This window comes from Channa argus, chromosome 12 (genome assembly GCF_033026475.1).
Source record: "Channa argus isolate prfri chromosome 12, Channa argus male v1.0, whole genome shotgun sequence".
In the NCBI taxonomy this organism is placed as follows: domain Eukaryota; kingdom Metazoa; phylum Chordata; class Actinopteri; order Anabantiformes; family Channidae; genus Channa; species Channa argus.
Window position 1 is genome coordinate 18,084,234 of NC_090208.1, and position 18,267 is coordinate 18,102,500.

Sequence of the window (18,267 nt, forward strand, 5' to 3'; positions counted from 1 at the left end):
TAATTGTTTGCAATCAGCTGTAGTAATATCATGTAGTTATGCAGAGGGAGGGAAACGACAAGGTGGGGCTAACAGTCCTGATGCATTCATATTACTGGAAAAATTCCCATGAAATGGGCTTGAAATCCTGATTTTTATGCTGTGAGACTCTGTCAAACTGCAATTTACACACACTTGGTTAGCTAGGAAACCATGTTCTGATTGGCGGTTATTCACATTGCTAAATGCAGCTAAATGGATGTACTGTAATGTACCTTTGTATTATATTACTCCACACTCATTTGTATCCACTAAATAGCTTGCACTATTATATATATATATATATATATAATATTATATTATATATATATATATATTATATTATATATATATATATATATATATATATATATATATATATATATATATATATATATATATATATATATATATATATATATATATATATATATATATATATATATATATATATATATATATATATATATATTAATATATATTAATAGCACTTGGTGTGAGTCTGGGGAGAAGTGGGAAAGGTGCCATGTTGATTGAGACTAATGCTGGACTTAAAATCTCTCATGTTTTGTTATTTGTCTGTGTGTGTGTGTGTGTGCGTGTGTGCGCAAGTGCTTGAGGGTGATAATGTGTTAACTGAGTGAAGAAAAGAGCGAAGATGGGGCTTTATTGAATAAGTGTGAGCACCTGCGCATGCTTGTGCGTGCTTGCGGACCTGATTATTGTGATGAAGTCTCCCAAAGGGACTCACCCGAAACAGTCCTCCAGTAGTCTAATGAGAAGCTGTTTCCGTAGTTACCAGGTGTGAGAGCCGGCAGCTCATAATGTCCTGTGGTGAAGAACAAAGGATGGAGAGAAGAGTGGGGTGGAAGGAGAGAGAGCAGAAATCGAAGTAAAGGCGATGGAATGAAAGGGGTGGAGAACACCAAAAAAATCGGGGGGGAAAAAAACACAAACTGTAGAACTGTCTGGTCTGAATGATTAACTTAGCTGTGTGTCTATATTGATGTTTGTGCTGAAGGGAATCACTGTATGTTACATCTAGTGGGTGAAGACACTGAATCTTTATAGTAAGCCAGGGGACCTGAACAAAAGTCGGCCCAAATCAATTCCAACTAAAATAGTGAGGACAGTGACTGAGCGACATACTTTTGACATCTGGTCTGATCATATCAGATACCTCAAAATTAAAGTCGACTGCCGGTAAATTAAATGATGACATGATTCTCTTTATATTCATTTTATAATTCTTAGGCTTTAGAAAGATATCAATTGTGTAATTCGCATAGAGTATATTAAAGCTCAGCACTAAACCCAAAATTTGTGTCAAACACCTCATGTTCATTTAGTAGAACATGATCTCAGCTGGACATCTAATATAGACTTCTATTTATCTGGAAGTTAGTGTTAGTTTGCATATGTAAATCTTCATGCATGACCATAGATTAGGAAAAAACGTGGTATTATTGCTGATTATTTTTTTCATATAATCCTTTCTCAAGTCAGATATTAATTTTACTATCACAGATAAACAGAAATCTATAAAAATCTTCAAGCTAAGAAGCAGGAATCCTTTAATTTATACACTTTATAGTAATTATAATTTTAATAACTACTGTACTTCACAGCATTAAAATACCTTTGTGACTTATATCGCTCATTTCATCCATATCTCTTTTTTCTAAAGCTGCGAGTCGTGTAACTTGAATTTATTGCGCTCAAAGGTTCAATGTTCCTTTAGGTTCAATGGATGAATGACACTTGAACTTCTGCTGACATGTCTCGAGAGAACAGAAAAAGAGATGGTGCAGATGAGTGAATGTCAGTAGAGGAGGAGGAGTTTAGAAAACATTCTACACCTAGCAAGCGTCCTTCACACTTTATTCAGTTAAGAATTCAGATGAAACATGTATGTGCTGTGTTTCACTGCCCTTGATATTAGTCTGTGTTTTTCTGTTTCTGTGAAAAGCAATTTATAGTTGTTTTCCATCACGATGATCAAACCTTTAAAAGCCTTTCCCATTACTGTTATTTTGTTTTCTACTACAGAGTAACTCTTCATATATTGTTTTTTTTTCTTCTATTTATGTTTATTCCCCTTGGCCAGATCTGATCCACTGCACCAATGAAATGAACGTGAACATTCCCCAGCTGGCAGACACACTGTTTGAGCGCACAGCCAACTCCAGCTGGGTGGTGGTCTTCAAAGCCCTTATCACCACCCACCACCTCATGATGTACGGCAACGAGGTAGGAGGCTCACACGAACATTCACAAACCCTCCAGGGCAATCAATAGAAGCTATGTCAATAAGATCTATCATTATTCAAGTCTGTCACACATTCATACCAACAAACATACAGACACATTTGGATAATTTATTCATGTATATATCAGTGTAAGGATCGACTGTAGAAAGGGGTATGAGGGGGAATAATGCATTTGGGATACAAACAGTGTGTGCTGCGACTGAATACTTCAGCAATGGACACGTGGAGTGAATAATCGAAATAGCTGTGGAGTACTGGGTGAATAATTAGCTCAGTATGAGCTGGAAGCAAAATGGGGGACAAGGATTGAAGCAAATGAATAATCAAATAAATTAACTTAATAAAAACAAGGTTGAAAGCTGGAAGAATAACAAAGTCCCTCCATGGATTTGCACACTTATGTACAATAATTGGAAATTGAAATTCAAGCTCTCCCTGCTTTCATTAAAACTTTTCTATTAATTGTTTTTTTTTTTTTTTTTTTTTAACCAAACCTTGTGATCAAATCCTATGTCAGCAAAATGTCTCAATTTATATTCAACAGTGCAGTAAAGCTTTTGAAAGGGAGAGGAATTAATTCACATGGGGCGGTCGTTTATTCTCTGTAGTTTATTTTCAAACAGGTCTGAATACTTTCAGAAATGAGAAGTTTAAACATTTGCTTTTTAATATATTTATTTTTTCATACTGAGGGTTGGATTAGAAAATTAATTTCTTATTTGTCTAAATCTGGAGATATTTCCCACAACTGCTTAGCTTAGCTAACAAAAGTTTTACAACGTATCTATTGTACTGAACACTGTAATGGTTTATCACTTGTGATTGTAGAGACGTCAATAATTATTCCTTTTTTTTTTTTTTTTAATCTAACTACTCATTTTGCAGGAGTAATCTATTATTGATCTATGTGTTTATACTACAGCTGAGTATTTCTGATCCCTGTAACTACAAGCTGCTAAACATCTAGTGGGCTATTGAGTCATGTACAAATTATACATTTTATATTCATTTTTGTCTCAGCTGCATGACAGTGTGAACATACATACACTACACAACACTCTTTTGAATTTTCATAAAAAATCCAAAGTATTCATTCCATGTTTAGTCACCTGATAAACACTTCCTTTTGCTAATTCATTGTTTATTGTGTCGACCTAAACTTCTGCGTAAAAGAGGAAAAGATGGATGTGAGATCTTTGCGTTTTGTGTTCACAGAGAGTGTTCACTATCCCAAAATAGCAGCATGAATAATTTTATTGCTGCAAAATAGTATTATAGTTGTGAAAATTTATAATTAATAGAGAGAGTGCAACCTTTTTAATAATACGACACAAACCCATGACCTCACATAAAGTTCAGAGAGGAACTTGAGGTCAGTTGACTCTGAGCTTAATGTTTGCTCAAGCTATGGAAAGTCGTGTATTTAAAAAAACTAATCAAAATCATTTACAATAGGTCGCTGGAAGACACTGGGAAGAGGTTTTAAGATTTTCCCAAGTTGTAGGGTGATATGTCAGAGTTGTCCCTGTCAGTGTGGACCTTTTTGATATTGATGTATTGCCTAGTGACTTCATAATTTCCTAAGGTTTTCCTAATTTCTACATTAACAACAAAGAAACCATACAAGAGTGTTCAGCGATCACAGTCACTGTGGCTTAAATCTGTCATGTTAGATTTTTAAAATTTCAAGTCTACTAAACAGTAACTACATTAAGCAAATGCATTTTTAATTTTAGTATAGGTTAATTTTGTCAATTTTATCATCTTATTGTGTCTAATTCAAAATACGTTAGAACACAGACAATACTAAGACTTCATTATATTGTATTTCATCTTAATGCCCTAAAGCAATTGGATAAGTAAAGCTGTGCATGTAAAATTTGCCTGGTGCTACAAGGCAATCTAGTTGATCAAATCAAAAACACAGCTATACAACCATTAAAATTACTAATAATATTTCAGTGCAGTGGGTGTCTTTTATCATCACGCTGTTTATTTGTTATTAAAAATGGAAACTGCAAATGTGATGTGCAGTAATTGAAAAATCCCATTACAAACACATTCACGGTGCATTGCAGTACTGTATTCCTGATTTAACTCGACAGAGTGAGGCTAGTGTGTGTGCGTGTGTTTTTACAAGCCTGCATTCATCAGGACGGTCAAAACACTGGTGCTGACTGAGGCTTAGAGACCAGGTGTCCCTGCTCCCTCATGGCCGTCCCATCCATTACAGCCAGAGCTGAGAGAAATCTGGCCGTAAAATTAGAAACCACAGACCCACAGAATTGGGGTCAATAGACTGTACATTCCTTTTCAGATCAACACGTTGACCAGTTGTGTGGCTTGCACACAGCCTTGTGCAACCTATGATGAATGCTTTGAGGCTAAAGAACATTTAAATTGAATGAAATCTGGGTAGCCGCTTGCACATTATAGACAACTTTCTTGACACTAGCTGTACTGGCTTGTAGCTTCTACTGTGGAAGGAAATTGCTGTTTGTCACGTAATGTAATTTTGAGGGCTATCTTTAAATTATTGATAATGCTGTGATGAATGTAAGAATTCACACACCTGACACACAAAACTGTTGTCATATTACATATTAGCTATTGTCCCCTTAGTTGAAGGTTTCTATCTGAACTGTATTTTCTTGGGTCACCCTGCCCTAAAAAGTTTCTATGCCTAAGATTATTTAATTTGTCTTAAACTAATAGCGTTTCAATCTCCCAAGGACTTGGCATAGTGTTTCAGAGACTTGGCTACTTTGAAAACGGTTATTGTTAAATGCTTATTGGTAAATAAACAGAAACATTTTTTTTTTTTTTTTTTTTTTTTGAAAGGAAAAAATATCAAAGCTGTATTTATTTTACTGACATCAATATTTTAGGTATTCATGAAGAGTACAAATGAATGGTGAAAGAATAGGAGGTGGTAGAAAAGTATAAGATGAGGTGAGGAAGGAGAACATGAACTAGAGAATAATGAAGGTAGGGAGGTAAGGTAAGTTATAAGGATGGAAGTCCCAGGATATTGAGAAAGGTAGGAGGTGGCAGTGAAGTTAAGTGGGTGAAGAAAAAAGGAAAAGAGATGACAGAAAAGGAGTTGATGAGGAACGGAAGAAAAGTATTGAAGTAAAAGAAGAGGTGGAGATCACAAATTTGAGCTAGAGAAGAGAGTAGGTAGGTAGGTAGACATGAAAAGAGGATATGTAATCTAGAGAAAGAATGTCTAAACCCCCTTGTCCTGGTCTACTATCCCTCCCTCCCACTGTACTGGTAATGAACAACGTATGGTGTTTCCTACAGCGCTCTTCAGCTCAGTGGTTCCACAATGGTGGACCGAGCTACTAAATTTTGCACGCTCAACAGCCTTCTTCGCAATATTAAAAAAATGTTATAACTCTTTCGCAACTTCCTATGCCCTTAAAAAAGCAAAACAAATAAAAATCCTCTGTCCTATCTTGCACTTGAAAGATGGATACATTCTTGCGAACAGCACTTTGCTTTAATGTTTTCTCCTTGACTTGACTGTGCTTGCTTTGTACTTCACTTGTAAGTTGCTTTGAATCAAAGCGTCTGCCAAATGACTAAATGTAAATGAGAAGGAAAGGAGAAAAAGGAAGGAATACGGTAGCAGTGACGGCAAGGAGGATTTTCAGAAAGTAATAAAAAGTCAAGGAATGAAAAAGAGGAGGAAGCAATTTGAAGAAGGATGGGAAAAGAGATGATGCAGACAAAGAAATGTTTTTGCAAAAAATATGCTGGTATTAGTATTGATCTCCAAAACTAAATATGTCAAACTCAACATTATTATTGTTGACACTAATTTTTATGAACACATAATCAGGCATTCTGTGGCAGCCACCTTGGTCAGTTTAAGGCAAACCACAAAAGACATTCAATCTCATTGACCATTATTTGATACTGATGCCGTGAGTGTTAGCGATATAGGTTTCTTGTTTGAAATGTGTATTTTCGAATGAATACTACTGTTGGGGGACATAGGAAATTGTAGGGAGAGAGAGGAGGAAGTAGTTTTGCACGTCCAACAAGTCGGTGGTTAACAGCTGACTACAAATCAGCAGACTGTAATATCTAAACAATTTGTCGGCAAAATGCAGCTTTTTTGAACTGCAGCACATTTTTGCCATTGTTCCTGGTAATGTATTCAACCCGTGCTTTCAAAAAAAGTTTGAGAATTTGCCATTCATAGCAAAAAGCAGGTGATTTAAGTTTTAATATGTCTTCTTGCCTCAGATGCCATATTTGTAAAAAGGTTTAGAATTGTAATTAAAGCAATGCACATTTTGTGTGTACATGAGGAAATAGTTAATGGGTGAGTATTGATGCTCATTCAATTCCAGTTTTTTTTAACTCCCTGCCAAGAAGAAAACCTGGCTCACTCCCCAGTGACATGCTGAATCTTATGAGTGATCAAGAGTCTTTGTGCTTGTACAAAGCCACTTTAGGAGCAAAGTACATCTCAAAGAATCATCCCTGCAGGGCGTGGATCTTGCACTTCATGCCTGTTTGTGACTAAGTGGACGCAAGGCTGTCCTGATACACATAAGGACAAATTGGCATAAATATTACATTTGAAATGAGAGAGACATAAGTGTTTGGTCCGGGCTCCTTGTCTAACCATTGCCTCTGTTGTCAACATTTTCCAGTGTTTACCTCTGTTTCCAAGCCTTTGTATGAGGCTATGGTTCAATTGTACAAAAAATATCCAGCAGGAAACTACCAAACAATGGTTGGGTGAGCTACTTTCCACCTCTTTGCTTTCAGCCACAGTGCTCCTCTCCATCTATCCTGGGTCTCTCTCCTGGGAGTGTTTCATGTTTTGACTATCCAAGACCTGGACAAGACAAAATGAGAGAGAGAGAGAGAGAGAAAGAGAAAGAAGCATTTATTTTGACATTACAGGAATTTGGCATCGATTCAGATGACTGTATAAGAAACAAAAAAAGTATAATTTGAAAAATGATTATAAAAGCACTAAATGCAATCAAATGAGTGAAAATGCATCCACCTGATTTTCTTTTATTTCCCATTATTTATTGCAACTAATTCTTTGAAACTGATTCATCCCCATGTGTACTTTATGTAATGAGATATTTGGTGGTGATGCTTTGGCTTCCAATAAGCATTATTCACTGTACAGCAGAGTGTGGGACCGAGCAAGCGGGGAAAAGGAAACGGGCAAATTTTATTTATTTATTTATTTTTACCTAAATAAAAAAGAGTTTTTATTTACCTCCAAAAATATGAAAACAAATCACAAGATATTGGGCCCATAAAAGGGGTCAACAAACACAAACTGGACTTAAGTGAATAGAATTTTTCTCTTACTGTGTGTCTTAGTAAGTTCAATAAGTAACTTGACTAAAACTAACCCGCAGGCTGAACACACAGGATCATGTATAAAGGTTGATCAGACCATTAAAGACACACCAGGAGTAAAAGAAAAACAAAACCTCACAATTAACTTACACACAACAAAATATAACAGTAAATCTACTGAATAATTAGATATTATCCAAAACAACTATATTAAATAACTAACATAACATGGCTAAATAACCCCAAATCCTAAAACCAAATATACAATCCCCCCCTTAAGCTAGCAGACTGTTGGTATGGTCCAATTGCTAACTTCCTCTATTTCGATGTTCTGCTTCCTGGGGTGCATCCTTTTGCTCAGCTGAACAAGATGTCCCTCCAGCAGCCAAAACCCACAGCAGCTCCAACTGCACTAGGGACTTAATTATGATTGACTCGAGCAAAATTAATTAAAGGACTGTACAGAAGTTAACTAAATGTGGGTGCTACAAATAGGAACCAATGTACTGCCAACTTATCAAATACATTGAATTTACAAAAATGAAATGGCTTCTTATTTAATAATCGGTACAATAAAATGTGTTCAATGTACAAAATTACTAAATGTAAATGAAGAAATTAAAATATGCAATGCAGGGGTTTAGCAACATTTAACTGGACTGTGTGGCAGCAGGGATGGCCATCACAAGCAGCTATAAAACAAAATATAATAAAATGTCAAATTTATATTTTCATATCAGTATTAAGGCATTTAAGGGACAATTATTCCAAAACTAATGCCATAAATTATTTATTATTAAATTCCATATAAAATAAATTTAGTGAATGCTGCTGGCCTGTGCACGTTGTTTATGTTTCCAAGATTAACTTAGACACTCACTGAGGTACTAATAAGCCTGGGAATCAGTGCCAAAAAACATGTCTTGCACGCATTACATGCTAATGTTCATATATTTAGCCAATTTATCAGTCTGAAAGTGGTGTTTACTTTAAAGCATTTATATTATGTATTTAGTGGATCTGTTTAGCCCATCACCTGTATTCATTCAAGACGTGTCCAGTTGATCTTATTCTAAAGCAATAGTGCTAGAGAATCAACATAAGTTGATGCTTTGTTCTCTTACATGTGGTTTTGTGGCTAGTAATAAATGCTTATAACAAGTACAAACAGCAGAAAATTAAACTTCTGCAGTTGTTCATTGTCACACTTAAATATTTGTTGAGATGAATAGCCTTTTTAATAGCTTTTGGTGCATTGTTTTTTTTTGTTTGTTTTTTTTGTTGTTTTTTCTCAGTATACTTGACTTCAAGGAATGTCATAGCCTAAACATTGGCCAGGCCAAAAAGTACTGTACTGTATAGCACAGCCCTGTGAAACCCTTTTTGGGAGTTTGTTTTCAAGGATGCTAAAATGCTCCAAAATACTACCATCATCCTTTCTTCTTCAGGACAAGATGCTTGTAAGTGTCAGCAGGGGAAAATTACAGTCTGATTGATTGCACCTCAGTGAGTCGGGAATCAAGATAGAGAGCTGTGACTGTGTACATCAAACCAAATACTAGAATATGAGCGAGAACAGTGAAAAGCTGTAAGAAGGGTGGCAAGGCGAGAAAGGGAGAAGTGTGTAGACGGACAGTCAGAGAGAGAGAGACAGAACAAGGTAGGAAAAGTGTAGACGGCGTATGAGAGTCATTAAGGACATGAGAGGAGACAGGGACAGTCTGGTGAGGACACCAGTGAAACTGCTGATGGAAGCAGGACACACAGCTTTCCGTGTGTGTGAGAAAGACAGAGAGAGAAAGGGAGAGAACACCTAGGTGTGTGAGAGACAACACAGTATGTGTGCTTTTACAGCAGTGTAAAGTTGCAGTGTAAAAGTCCTCCACTTCCACCTCCCACCCACTTCGCTGCCTGCTATCAGCCTCCCCGATAGTGAACGGCCCATTTGTTTTAATGACGTCACTGTAGCAGTCTCATCACTCCTCCTCTGGGGGAGAGAGGACACAGACTGTGGCAGAGATTTTAAACAAGGATAGGATGACTGAGATATTATGATAGACAGACAGGCATTTGATGAATGAAGAAAATGAGGGAGGGAAATGAGAGAATTTCAAGACAGAAAAGTGCTGACTGAAGCACTGTTTCAAAGGGAGCTGTGACAGATAGGGTGTTGTTTGTGTGTATTGTTGTTTGAGGTCACCCTGACTCAAATAGGGGTCACTGGTGATAATACACACACACACACACACACACACACACACACACACACACACACACACACACACACACACACACACAGTCTATGTGCATCCTATCATCTGCTGGTGTGGAAAACATAAAGATGATTAGTTTAAGGACATAAATTGTGGTGCATCAACTGTGTGTGTGACCTGCTTATCTCTGATATCCAAACATCAAGTAAAAACTCCAGGGTCACTCACCATGAGCTGAAACACTAACTACACACACTTCCTTATGCTCTTTCAGGCAGATAAACAGGTTTTTGCCAAGCTCAAGTAAATTGGCTCCATCTGTATGATCAATAGATAGAAGTAATATGTGTGTTTGTGTTTGCAGCCATCCTACTAGTCTTGCCAGACTCAGCCATGCAGAAACTTGCAGGGTACAACTAATTCAATGTAGATTCTCCCAGTCAGGGATGTTTGCATGTCTTGCATGAATTGTGCATGGGGTTGTAGTTAGAAATTACTTTTTCTAGACTCCAATGTCAACTTATCCCATCAAACGAAAGCTGGTCCTCAGTGCATTTCAGAGTCTTTGCTAATATTAAAACTTGGTTTGTTTCATTGCATTTTGGGAAATTGGGGGTGTTTGAAAAATCCTTTGAAAACAAGGATGGCAATGGTGGAGTGGTTTTCCATGAACCACAGGGTTAGTGGTTCAATTTCTAGTTCTTCCTGTATATTCCCTAGGGCCATGACACATCAAGCTTGGCAGGTGCCTGTTGGCCATCAGTGTGCATACTTCGGCCTAACTACTACGGATAGGACTAACTAGACATTGTAATGCAAGAACAATGTCTTTTCATAGGTCATCAGCTTGTAAAGATTTCTGGAACATGGACATGTACTGTATAATTTTTACCCATTTTACAAGACTTTTATTTATTTATTTATTTTTACAAATCTGCTATAAACATGAAGTGTTCAGCAAATGACAGTACAACCAAATAAAGGAACAGTTGTGATGTTAGCTGGTGAAATCAATGGTTGTTGGCTAGAAGTGAGGTATCTCAGCATTAAATCAAACATAAAAGTTTATAAAGAGGTTTGAGTGATAGATCATCTGATGTTAGCTGATAAATCAACTAACATTAGCAGCATAAATGTTATTAGTGACCAGACATGGCAACAGTATCTAAGAGGTGTCTTGGCTTAGCAAGCAGGCAGTTGAAAAATGTTCTCTTTTACGGAACACTTTGTAAAATAAAACTATAATTAAATCAGTGAGAGAGGTTTGTGGGCACATCTTTTATGAAGTCCATGATGTGCCCTTAAACCTTGCTGCACATTTGTGGGAGGACACTGTATAGAGGGCAAAGTATAATGCATCTCTTGATGTTCAATGAAATGGCAAAATCACCCCCAGCCACCCACCCACCCATGTAAGTGTATGGCCATGCAAGGCAACATGCTAAATAAAATCTCTCTTCTTTACATATTTTTCTATATTTATTTCAACTGTTATGAGGCAATCCCTTTTAATTTTTTACAGTATCTGTTGTAATGTCTGCTCCCTAGTTGGACAGTTTCATTCCTTCTGCTAATTTGAAGAGCCAGGTTTAATTATTAGAACAGTAATTACACTTAAGGATACTTAGATTATTATTTTTTACTATAGTAGACATGTGTTTTGTCTGATGTACTTTGTTTTTTTTTTTTTTTTATTAAACAAAATAGAAATACCTGTACACTGATGCCATGCATTTGAAGACTAATGATTCTTAACCAGGTCAAACACCTTCATTCTTTAAGTCACACCTGGTGTGATACTCTCATATTGGAATGTGGTTTCTGATTGGCTATTAGTTTTGCGAAAAGATTGTACTACATTATGCATTACACAAGCTATGAGACAATCAGCTAGTTTAAGCAGTTTTCAGTTTAGTTTTCATTATTTGATCTTTATTTGGGGAATTTGTGACTTCTCTGTCACTTGGATATAGTGGTTAGCTCTAATACCATACTACAATACCCTTGAGCCTCAGCTGCCGTTGCCATAAAGAAGTATTACAGAGACAAAAATCTGAACTTTAGCAAACATCTAATTACTTTGAAATTGAAACTAAAGAAAACGAAACACTGCAACATAGTTGCTGAGTAGTTGCTGGCGTGACTGTGGTGCAGGAAGGGAGAGTGGTTGTCCACCAATCTCGCAGTTGTTGGTTCAATCCCCGGTCACATGTCAAACTGTCCTTGAGCAAGACACTGAACTCCAACGTAATGAGAAGTAAATAAGAAGCAGTGTAAAATGCTTGGAGTCCCAATAGGTAGAAAAGCGCTATATAAGTACATCTACTAAATTTTATTTTTTATAAGGCCAAGTGAAGGACTTTGTTTCTCTCAAATGTTAACAAATAAACATGGATAACATTGCGTTGTAGGGAGAAAACTTTAATATAACCCACTTTGTGTGGGCATTAGTGCTTCAAATAGTGACTCATATTAGTTGGCTGCATCATCGACTTCGCAGACACACTCATCCACCAGCAAGACACAACTGCTCTCCTGTGAGTGGGAGCCCACACATTATTAACCTTGTCACCTTGTAAGTGTACACACACACACACACACACACACACACACACACACACACACACACACACACACACACACGCGCGTTAAAGGTACTGCCTTTAACCTGCTACTATCCTTTTCAGCGCCCACCTGGTGTCTCTTCGTGACTCTCTATTTGTCATGCTTTGATTAGATTCAGGGGTTAAACGGTTGATGGTGTAAAACAAGAAGAAACCCTACGTAAGCGAAAGGAGGAGGGAGAAGTACTAGAAGGAGGGAGAATCCCAGGCAGGATTTAGGCTTGGCAGTTTGTGTATGTGCATTTTTCCACACATTTGTTTCCTTGTGTGTCTGTGTGTTTCTCTTCTTGCATAAGAGCTGCTTTCAGTCAGCACAGCCTGATCACGACTCATTCTTCATGTGTGAGTCATCATCTTTCAGTGGAACTCGGTTTGCAGTCAGTTCTGACAATTTTGTCCATGTGTGTTTTTGAGAGAAAATAAGGTCGAGCACTGCAAACAAAAACGAATTCTCCAGTGGACTCACTAAACCACATGGACTCCCTGACCCCTGTTTGGAGCTAAAATGGGCTAACAGGCCCATTTATTCCCCTGGAAACCGTTCGTTCCCTTTGTTGAAGTTTCCTTGAGCAAGACATTGAATTCCTAATAGCTATAAGCTATTTGTACAATCTGTAACAGCTAACAGAGAATTTCACTATCAGGATCAATAATTTCTCTGCTGGTAGCAAACAGGGTTGTTCATTCGCTGTGTTTACACGTTGGCAGGTCCAAAGAGGCATAGGCGGCAACTCTTTAAACTTCCTAGATATGAACTGATGTGACAGCTCATGTTTAGCAATCAGGCTAGTCTGGGGTTTTTTCCTTTTTTTTTCTTTTTCTGTTTGATGCCAAAGGGAGGAGATGTTAAACAGATCTGAAGTCACTGAGTACTTCTGTCTGTGGGCAAATTTGGTACTTTTTAGGAAGTATGTAATTACATATTGTCTCCAGTTAGTTCCAAGTTTACCACCTTGGAATAAGTCTTTATAGCCTTTTGGAACTTTAAAGGAGTGCCAGGGTTTTTCATTTCAGGCTAGAAGTTGAATGTAAATTGAAGTTGAATGTAAATTTCTTTTCAATCTTTTGAAACTTCTGCAAACCTAAGTTTTACCTTAGTGGAGAGGTACCAGCGCTATGGCTGCAAGACTTTCACATTGTCAAGTGAAGCAAAGAATGACGCTACATGTAATTAACTTGTAAAGAAAAAGTCAAACGTTTTTCAAAAACAGCTAGTTTTTTGACTGCACTTTCGTTGTGAGTAAACACAATCAAAGTAGGAAGTATGAGCTTTTTTCCACATTAAGCTGTTTAAGAAATCTAATGAAAATTCCTTTTATTTTTCCTATATTGCAGAAGGAAAAACATCTTGCAATTTAACAATTTTTTCCAATATTTTGCAGCCCTAGTCAGCAATGTGGACAAGCACAGATGAGCCTCCTGTTAAAGGAGAAAGCAAATACTACAGATCTCTTGGAACACAGTTTCAGAAATTGACAGCATGCGGCCATGTGGAGCCCATGTGCTAGCTATGATGAACATTTATTACGCTTATTAATATTAAAAGAAATATAATTACTTATGCTAGTCTAGTATATGGATACTCAATCATAGGTGCATGTTTCTTCTTTCTGACCATAAATATTTGTTGAACATCTCTTTAAAAACTGTGGGTGTTGATGTCTCCACTTTCCTGGGAAGTCTTTCCACGTGATTACTGAACCTGGCAGCAGGGGTTTACTACTTCTAGATGCATCATTTACCAACCTGCGACAGAAATTGTAAAGCCCAAGGTTATCTAGAAAACCGCATCAAGAGTTTATGCAGACATCAGAATTGCTCAGTACAGTGACACAAGATTTGCTGTAGTAATTTGACGTTCACGTAGCTTTAGCGTTCTTTGGCGCTATCTAAGCTGGTTCGGAAACTTAAGAAGGGAAAGAAAAACTTGAGGCCATGGTGTTTGGTTACTACGGAAACCACCAACTTGTGCACTTGTAACAGAAATATGTGGAAGGAAGGAGGTGGTGAAATTGGGTGAGAGAGGGAGGAAGGAAGGAGAGGATAGGTGTAAGCACATAGCTCTATGTATAGCTATGCTTCACTGTTGAGCTTGAGATGTGGGGAGTAACCAGGATCTAAGTGTATCAATAATGCATGAAGTTGTTCTCCAATATGCTAACATGAATTATTTGACAAGCCGAGCCAACCTGCTTCTCTGTCCCCCTCTCTATATCTGTGCTTGTTCTCATTCTCTCCTCACTTCACTCTTCTTTTCTCAAAATCTGATTCTCCCCCCCCCCGAAACAGCATCTTTTAGAGTCATCTATGCTGAATAACCCAAGGATCGGCAAGTCTCTGAGTCTCCCTCTCTACCTTTATGCACCGAGAGCTTCTGCCCCTTTTATAGATTTTTCTCCTTTTAACTATATTCATTCACGTTATGTGGTTTCTCTCTGCCTCTGCCTTTGTATTTAAGGCTGCAGTAGAAACAGTCTCTTGTCAGATGGACTTTTGATAAGGAAAAGAGCAGTCAGCACATAGAGGCAGAGAAAGAGAGCTTGTGAAGTTTATGAGCTCTTTTCCTTGTTGCCTCTGCCACCTTCCCTTTATCTTGACCATCTTGTCTGTTTCTCTGTGTTAACCTGGGTCCTTTTTTGGCAAAGCAGGATGCTAAAGTCATCACAAATCTTTGTTCATAAAGTGTTTTTTTTTTTTTTTTACTTTATGGTAAAGACTTTAAAAAAAGAGACTGTGGGAATTTATGATCTGTATTCATCTAGCCTTTTAAGCAGGGCAAACTAATCCAAACTTTTGTTTTGGATGTGTTTGGAAATCGAAGATTTTGTCAAACAAATTCCTTGTTGCATTTCCATCATTGTTGAAGTTGCTGCCCCACTTACAAAATGCTTGTGGAAGAGTATTCTTTCCCTTAACCATAGCTGCCCACCCCAACCCTTTTTTTTTCAGTTCAGCTCTATCATCACTCATATCATATCAAACTAATGTATAATTTTAAAGCCAATGCCTAACCTTTTTTTTATTCAGATGGAAGCTGAATCCCCACATGTGAGAGTGTGAACAGTGTTTTGTCCCCAGAGCATGAGTGTACACACACAAAAGGACAAGAATAAAATCAGATTATTTATGCCTTTTTAAACAGTCCCAGAACCCTTGGAAATGTGTCAGTGCAGCTGAATACAGCCCACTTGCCCTCAAGCATGTTTCTGCTCACAAACATATACACACACAATTTTAGATGTTACAACCAGCCAGTGAAAACTGGTGTTCTTCCAGATCGGGAGTTGGCAAACTGGCAAATCTCAGATCATTTTAAGTCAGTTGGACAAAGGCGGCTTTAAAGTTACGATGCTTTTAAAGCCTGAGGCCTGAGTTCCTAAAATCCTGGATAATGGCCAACACCCATTCCACAGCACTCTGTTATAGTACGATGTGAGAAAGATGAAATGGTAGACATGTTCATAAAGAACAAAGTGCAATTTTAAATCTAGCCTTTAGAGAGAGAGACCTGTCCTGTCCAGATCAGGATATAAATTATGATGACCATATGATCATGCCATAGTTGCCCTCACATTTGGCCTTGAAGCCCTCTATATTTGTGGGAGTCACACATCCAACACGGGTGTTGTGCTCTTACAGTATGAGATCTAACAGAGTTCTGAACCTCGACAGATCTGATGATTGATCTCAGCTCTTTGCACAACAGTGTCATAGAGTTGGAGTTGTACAGTGTAAATGAACGCTAAGTTATCCATTCTTTCATGTTCAGTCATGTCTCCTGCGGCTGCAAATATACTCTACACTCACTTAGAACAGAGATAGCAGGGACGGAAAGGTATTCTTTGGCAAGTGAACACAGCAAAGGAGGGCAGCTACTGAGTGGGACAGAAGCCTCTCTTCTGTAAAGTTCAGTTTCCCTCTCGATTCCTCTGGTGGACCGTTCTGGCTCCGTAGAGAAAGAGTCCCCTAGCAGGTCCTCAAGAACTGTCTTCTTGGAAGCAGGTTCTGTCACTCCAGCTCATCTCCCAGAGCCCCTTTTCTCCATATGTGGGATTGTGAGTGCCACCTGCTGCCTCTTCTCCCCTCTCCTCACTCTCCTCAACTGTGGTCTTTTAAACAGCAGAAACACTGGCATTAACCCTAATAAGCTGCAAGGAGCCCCCCACCCCCTCTCAACACTCACTCCCACAGGAAAGCAATTGAAATTATTACGGGAATTTGCTGCTACTTTTTCGCCACTTTGTTGGAATTGCTGTCGCTCGATGCCACCCTCTGCCAGAGGTTTCGCCCGTGTACGCAAATGAGCTACACTGAGAATAGCATGGGTAGCAAAATTTATCACATGCGCAAAGCACCTAATGCGTTGATGTCTGTCAATATAGCCCTGACAGTTGCAAAAGCATATGTCAGTGTTGCTTGGCCTTTGTGTTTTTTTCGCAGGTGTATTTCTCTAGGTGTTTTTGGATAGTGCTCGTGTTAATCGGAGTGTATAGCACTATTTTGTTACAGTGTTTATATAAGGTTTGTCTTATTGACTCCATTGGGTACCTAAAATCTTCTGTGCTAATTTCACCCTTACACTTTAGCATGGTGGCTGCTGCTCTGGGTCTGTTATGTACTCATATTGTGAGACAGCTTTTGACCTTATGGGATGAGATTTCGCAATATAAATGAGCCACCAGCACCTGCTGCAGGACTATAGCCCTCCCAAAGATTTGAATTCATTTTAAATATCCAGTGCCTGCCATAACAATCTGGGCTTGAGAAGTGAATAGGCAAAGGCCTGGTCACCATTAATATTTTGTCACTGAAATGCTCTCGACTAAATGGCAATTCAAGACTAAATGACACTGAGGCTATGAAGATGGGAAGCGAGGTATAGTTACAAAGAAGGAGCAGAAATGCTGAGCGAACATAGCCTGGAATATGGAATTAAGATACTTCCAGTACCTCCTTAATCACATCAGATCTGTCAAAATAAAAATAACTTGTATTTAAGAATTGGACAGGAGGTGATGACGCTATCATGTTATCTTAGGGTTGTGACACACCAACCCAACATCAAAGAACTATCGCAGACAAAGACCAACTGCTACATTGAGTTAGGCTGCCGTCATTTGGGATGACAAGTGGTGCTAAAACACATCACTTTTGCTGGCTTTGTTAAAATCATAGTCTCCTTTGTTGTATGGATTGGCTAATCCCTACAGCCAGTCAGTGGGCTCACTCATTGAAAGGCAAATGCTGACTGAGGACAATTCAACAAGTTGAATTGGCTGAAAAGTTGCCGATGGGGGTTCTACTGGAACCAACACAAAGCTGATGAATGCGCCTTAACCCGGTTGGTGGCTGACAGATGACTGTTGACTTGGTGTGTCCTGGTCCTTATATGGCATTGGAAAAAGCTTAAATATAAATAGGAACAGTTAAGTCTGTAAATGATGATGTCATTCATAATTTTCTTGTGAAGTTTAAGCTTTAGATTTGATCCCAAGTGGTTATTACATAATTTGTTATTTTATACTGACAATCTGTTTCTTTCTAATGATTAATTAATTTTTTTCTGTCTGCTTGCTCTTGCCATTAGTCCTCCCTCATCAGCACTGTGTGAGCTACTCCAAAGGAGTCCTAATGAATTACTGGAAAGGAAGAGAAGTTAATTTTTAAACATACACTGCCAGCCTGAGGTGATGCAGTTGGTATAGAGTAAACCTTCTAAAGCAGCAGGGGTAGCATTAGGGAGACATGGGTTAAACCTTCCTCCCTGGTAGATCCTTAGAGCAAGAAATTGAACCCTAA

At 38.1% G+C, this 18,267-nt stretch overlaps 1 protein-coding gene across 13 annotated transcripts in view; it reads left to right on the forward strand.

Moving 5' to 3' along the window:
- Positions 1 to 18,267, forward strand: part of si:ch211-200p22.4 (phosphatidylinositol-binding clathrin assembly protein) — a 75,106-nt gene that overhangs the window by 16,819 nt on the left and 40,020 nt on the right. For all 13 annotated transcript variants that reach the window (XM_067523494.1, XM_067523482.1, XM_067523495.1 and 10 more), the window contains exon 2: positions 2,126 to 2,268. In XM_067523494.1, coding sequence (XP_067379595.1) covers positions 2,126 to 2,268 — 143 coding nt within the window. The remainder of the gene's footprint in view (positions 1 to 2,125; positions 2,269 to 18,267) is intronic.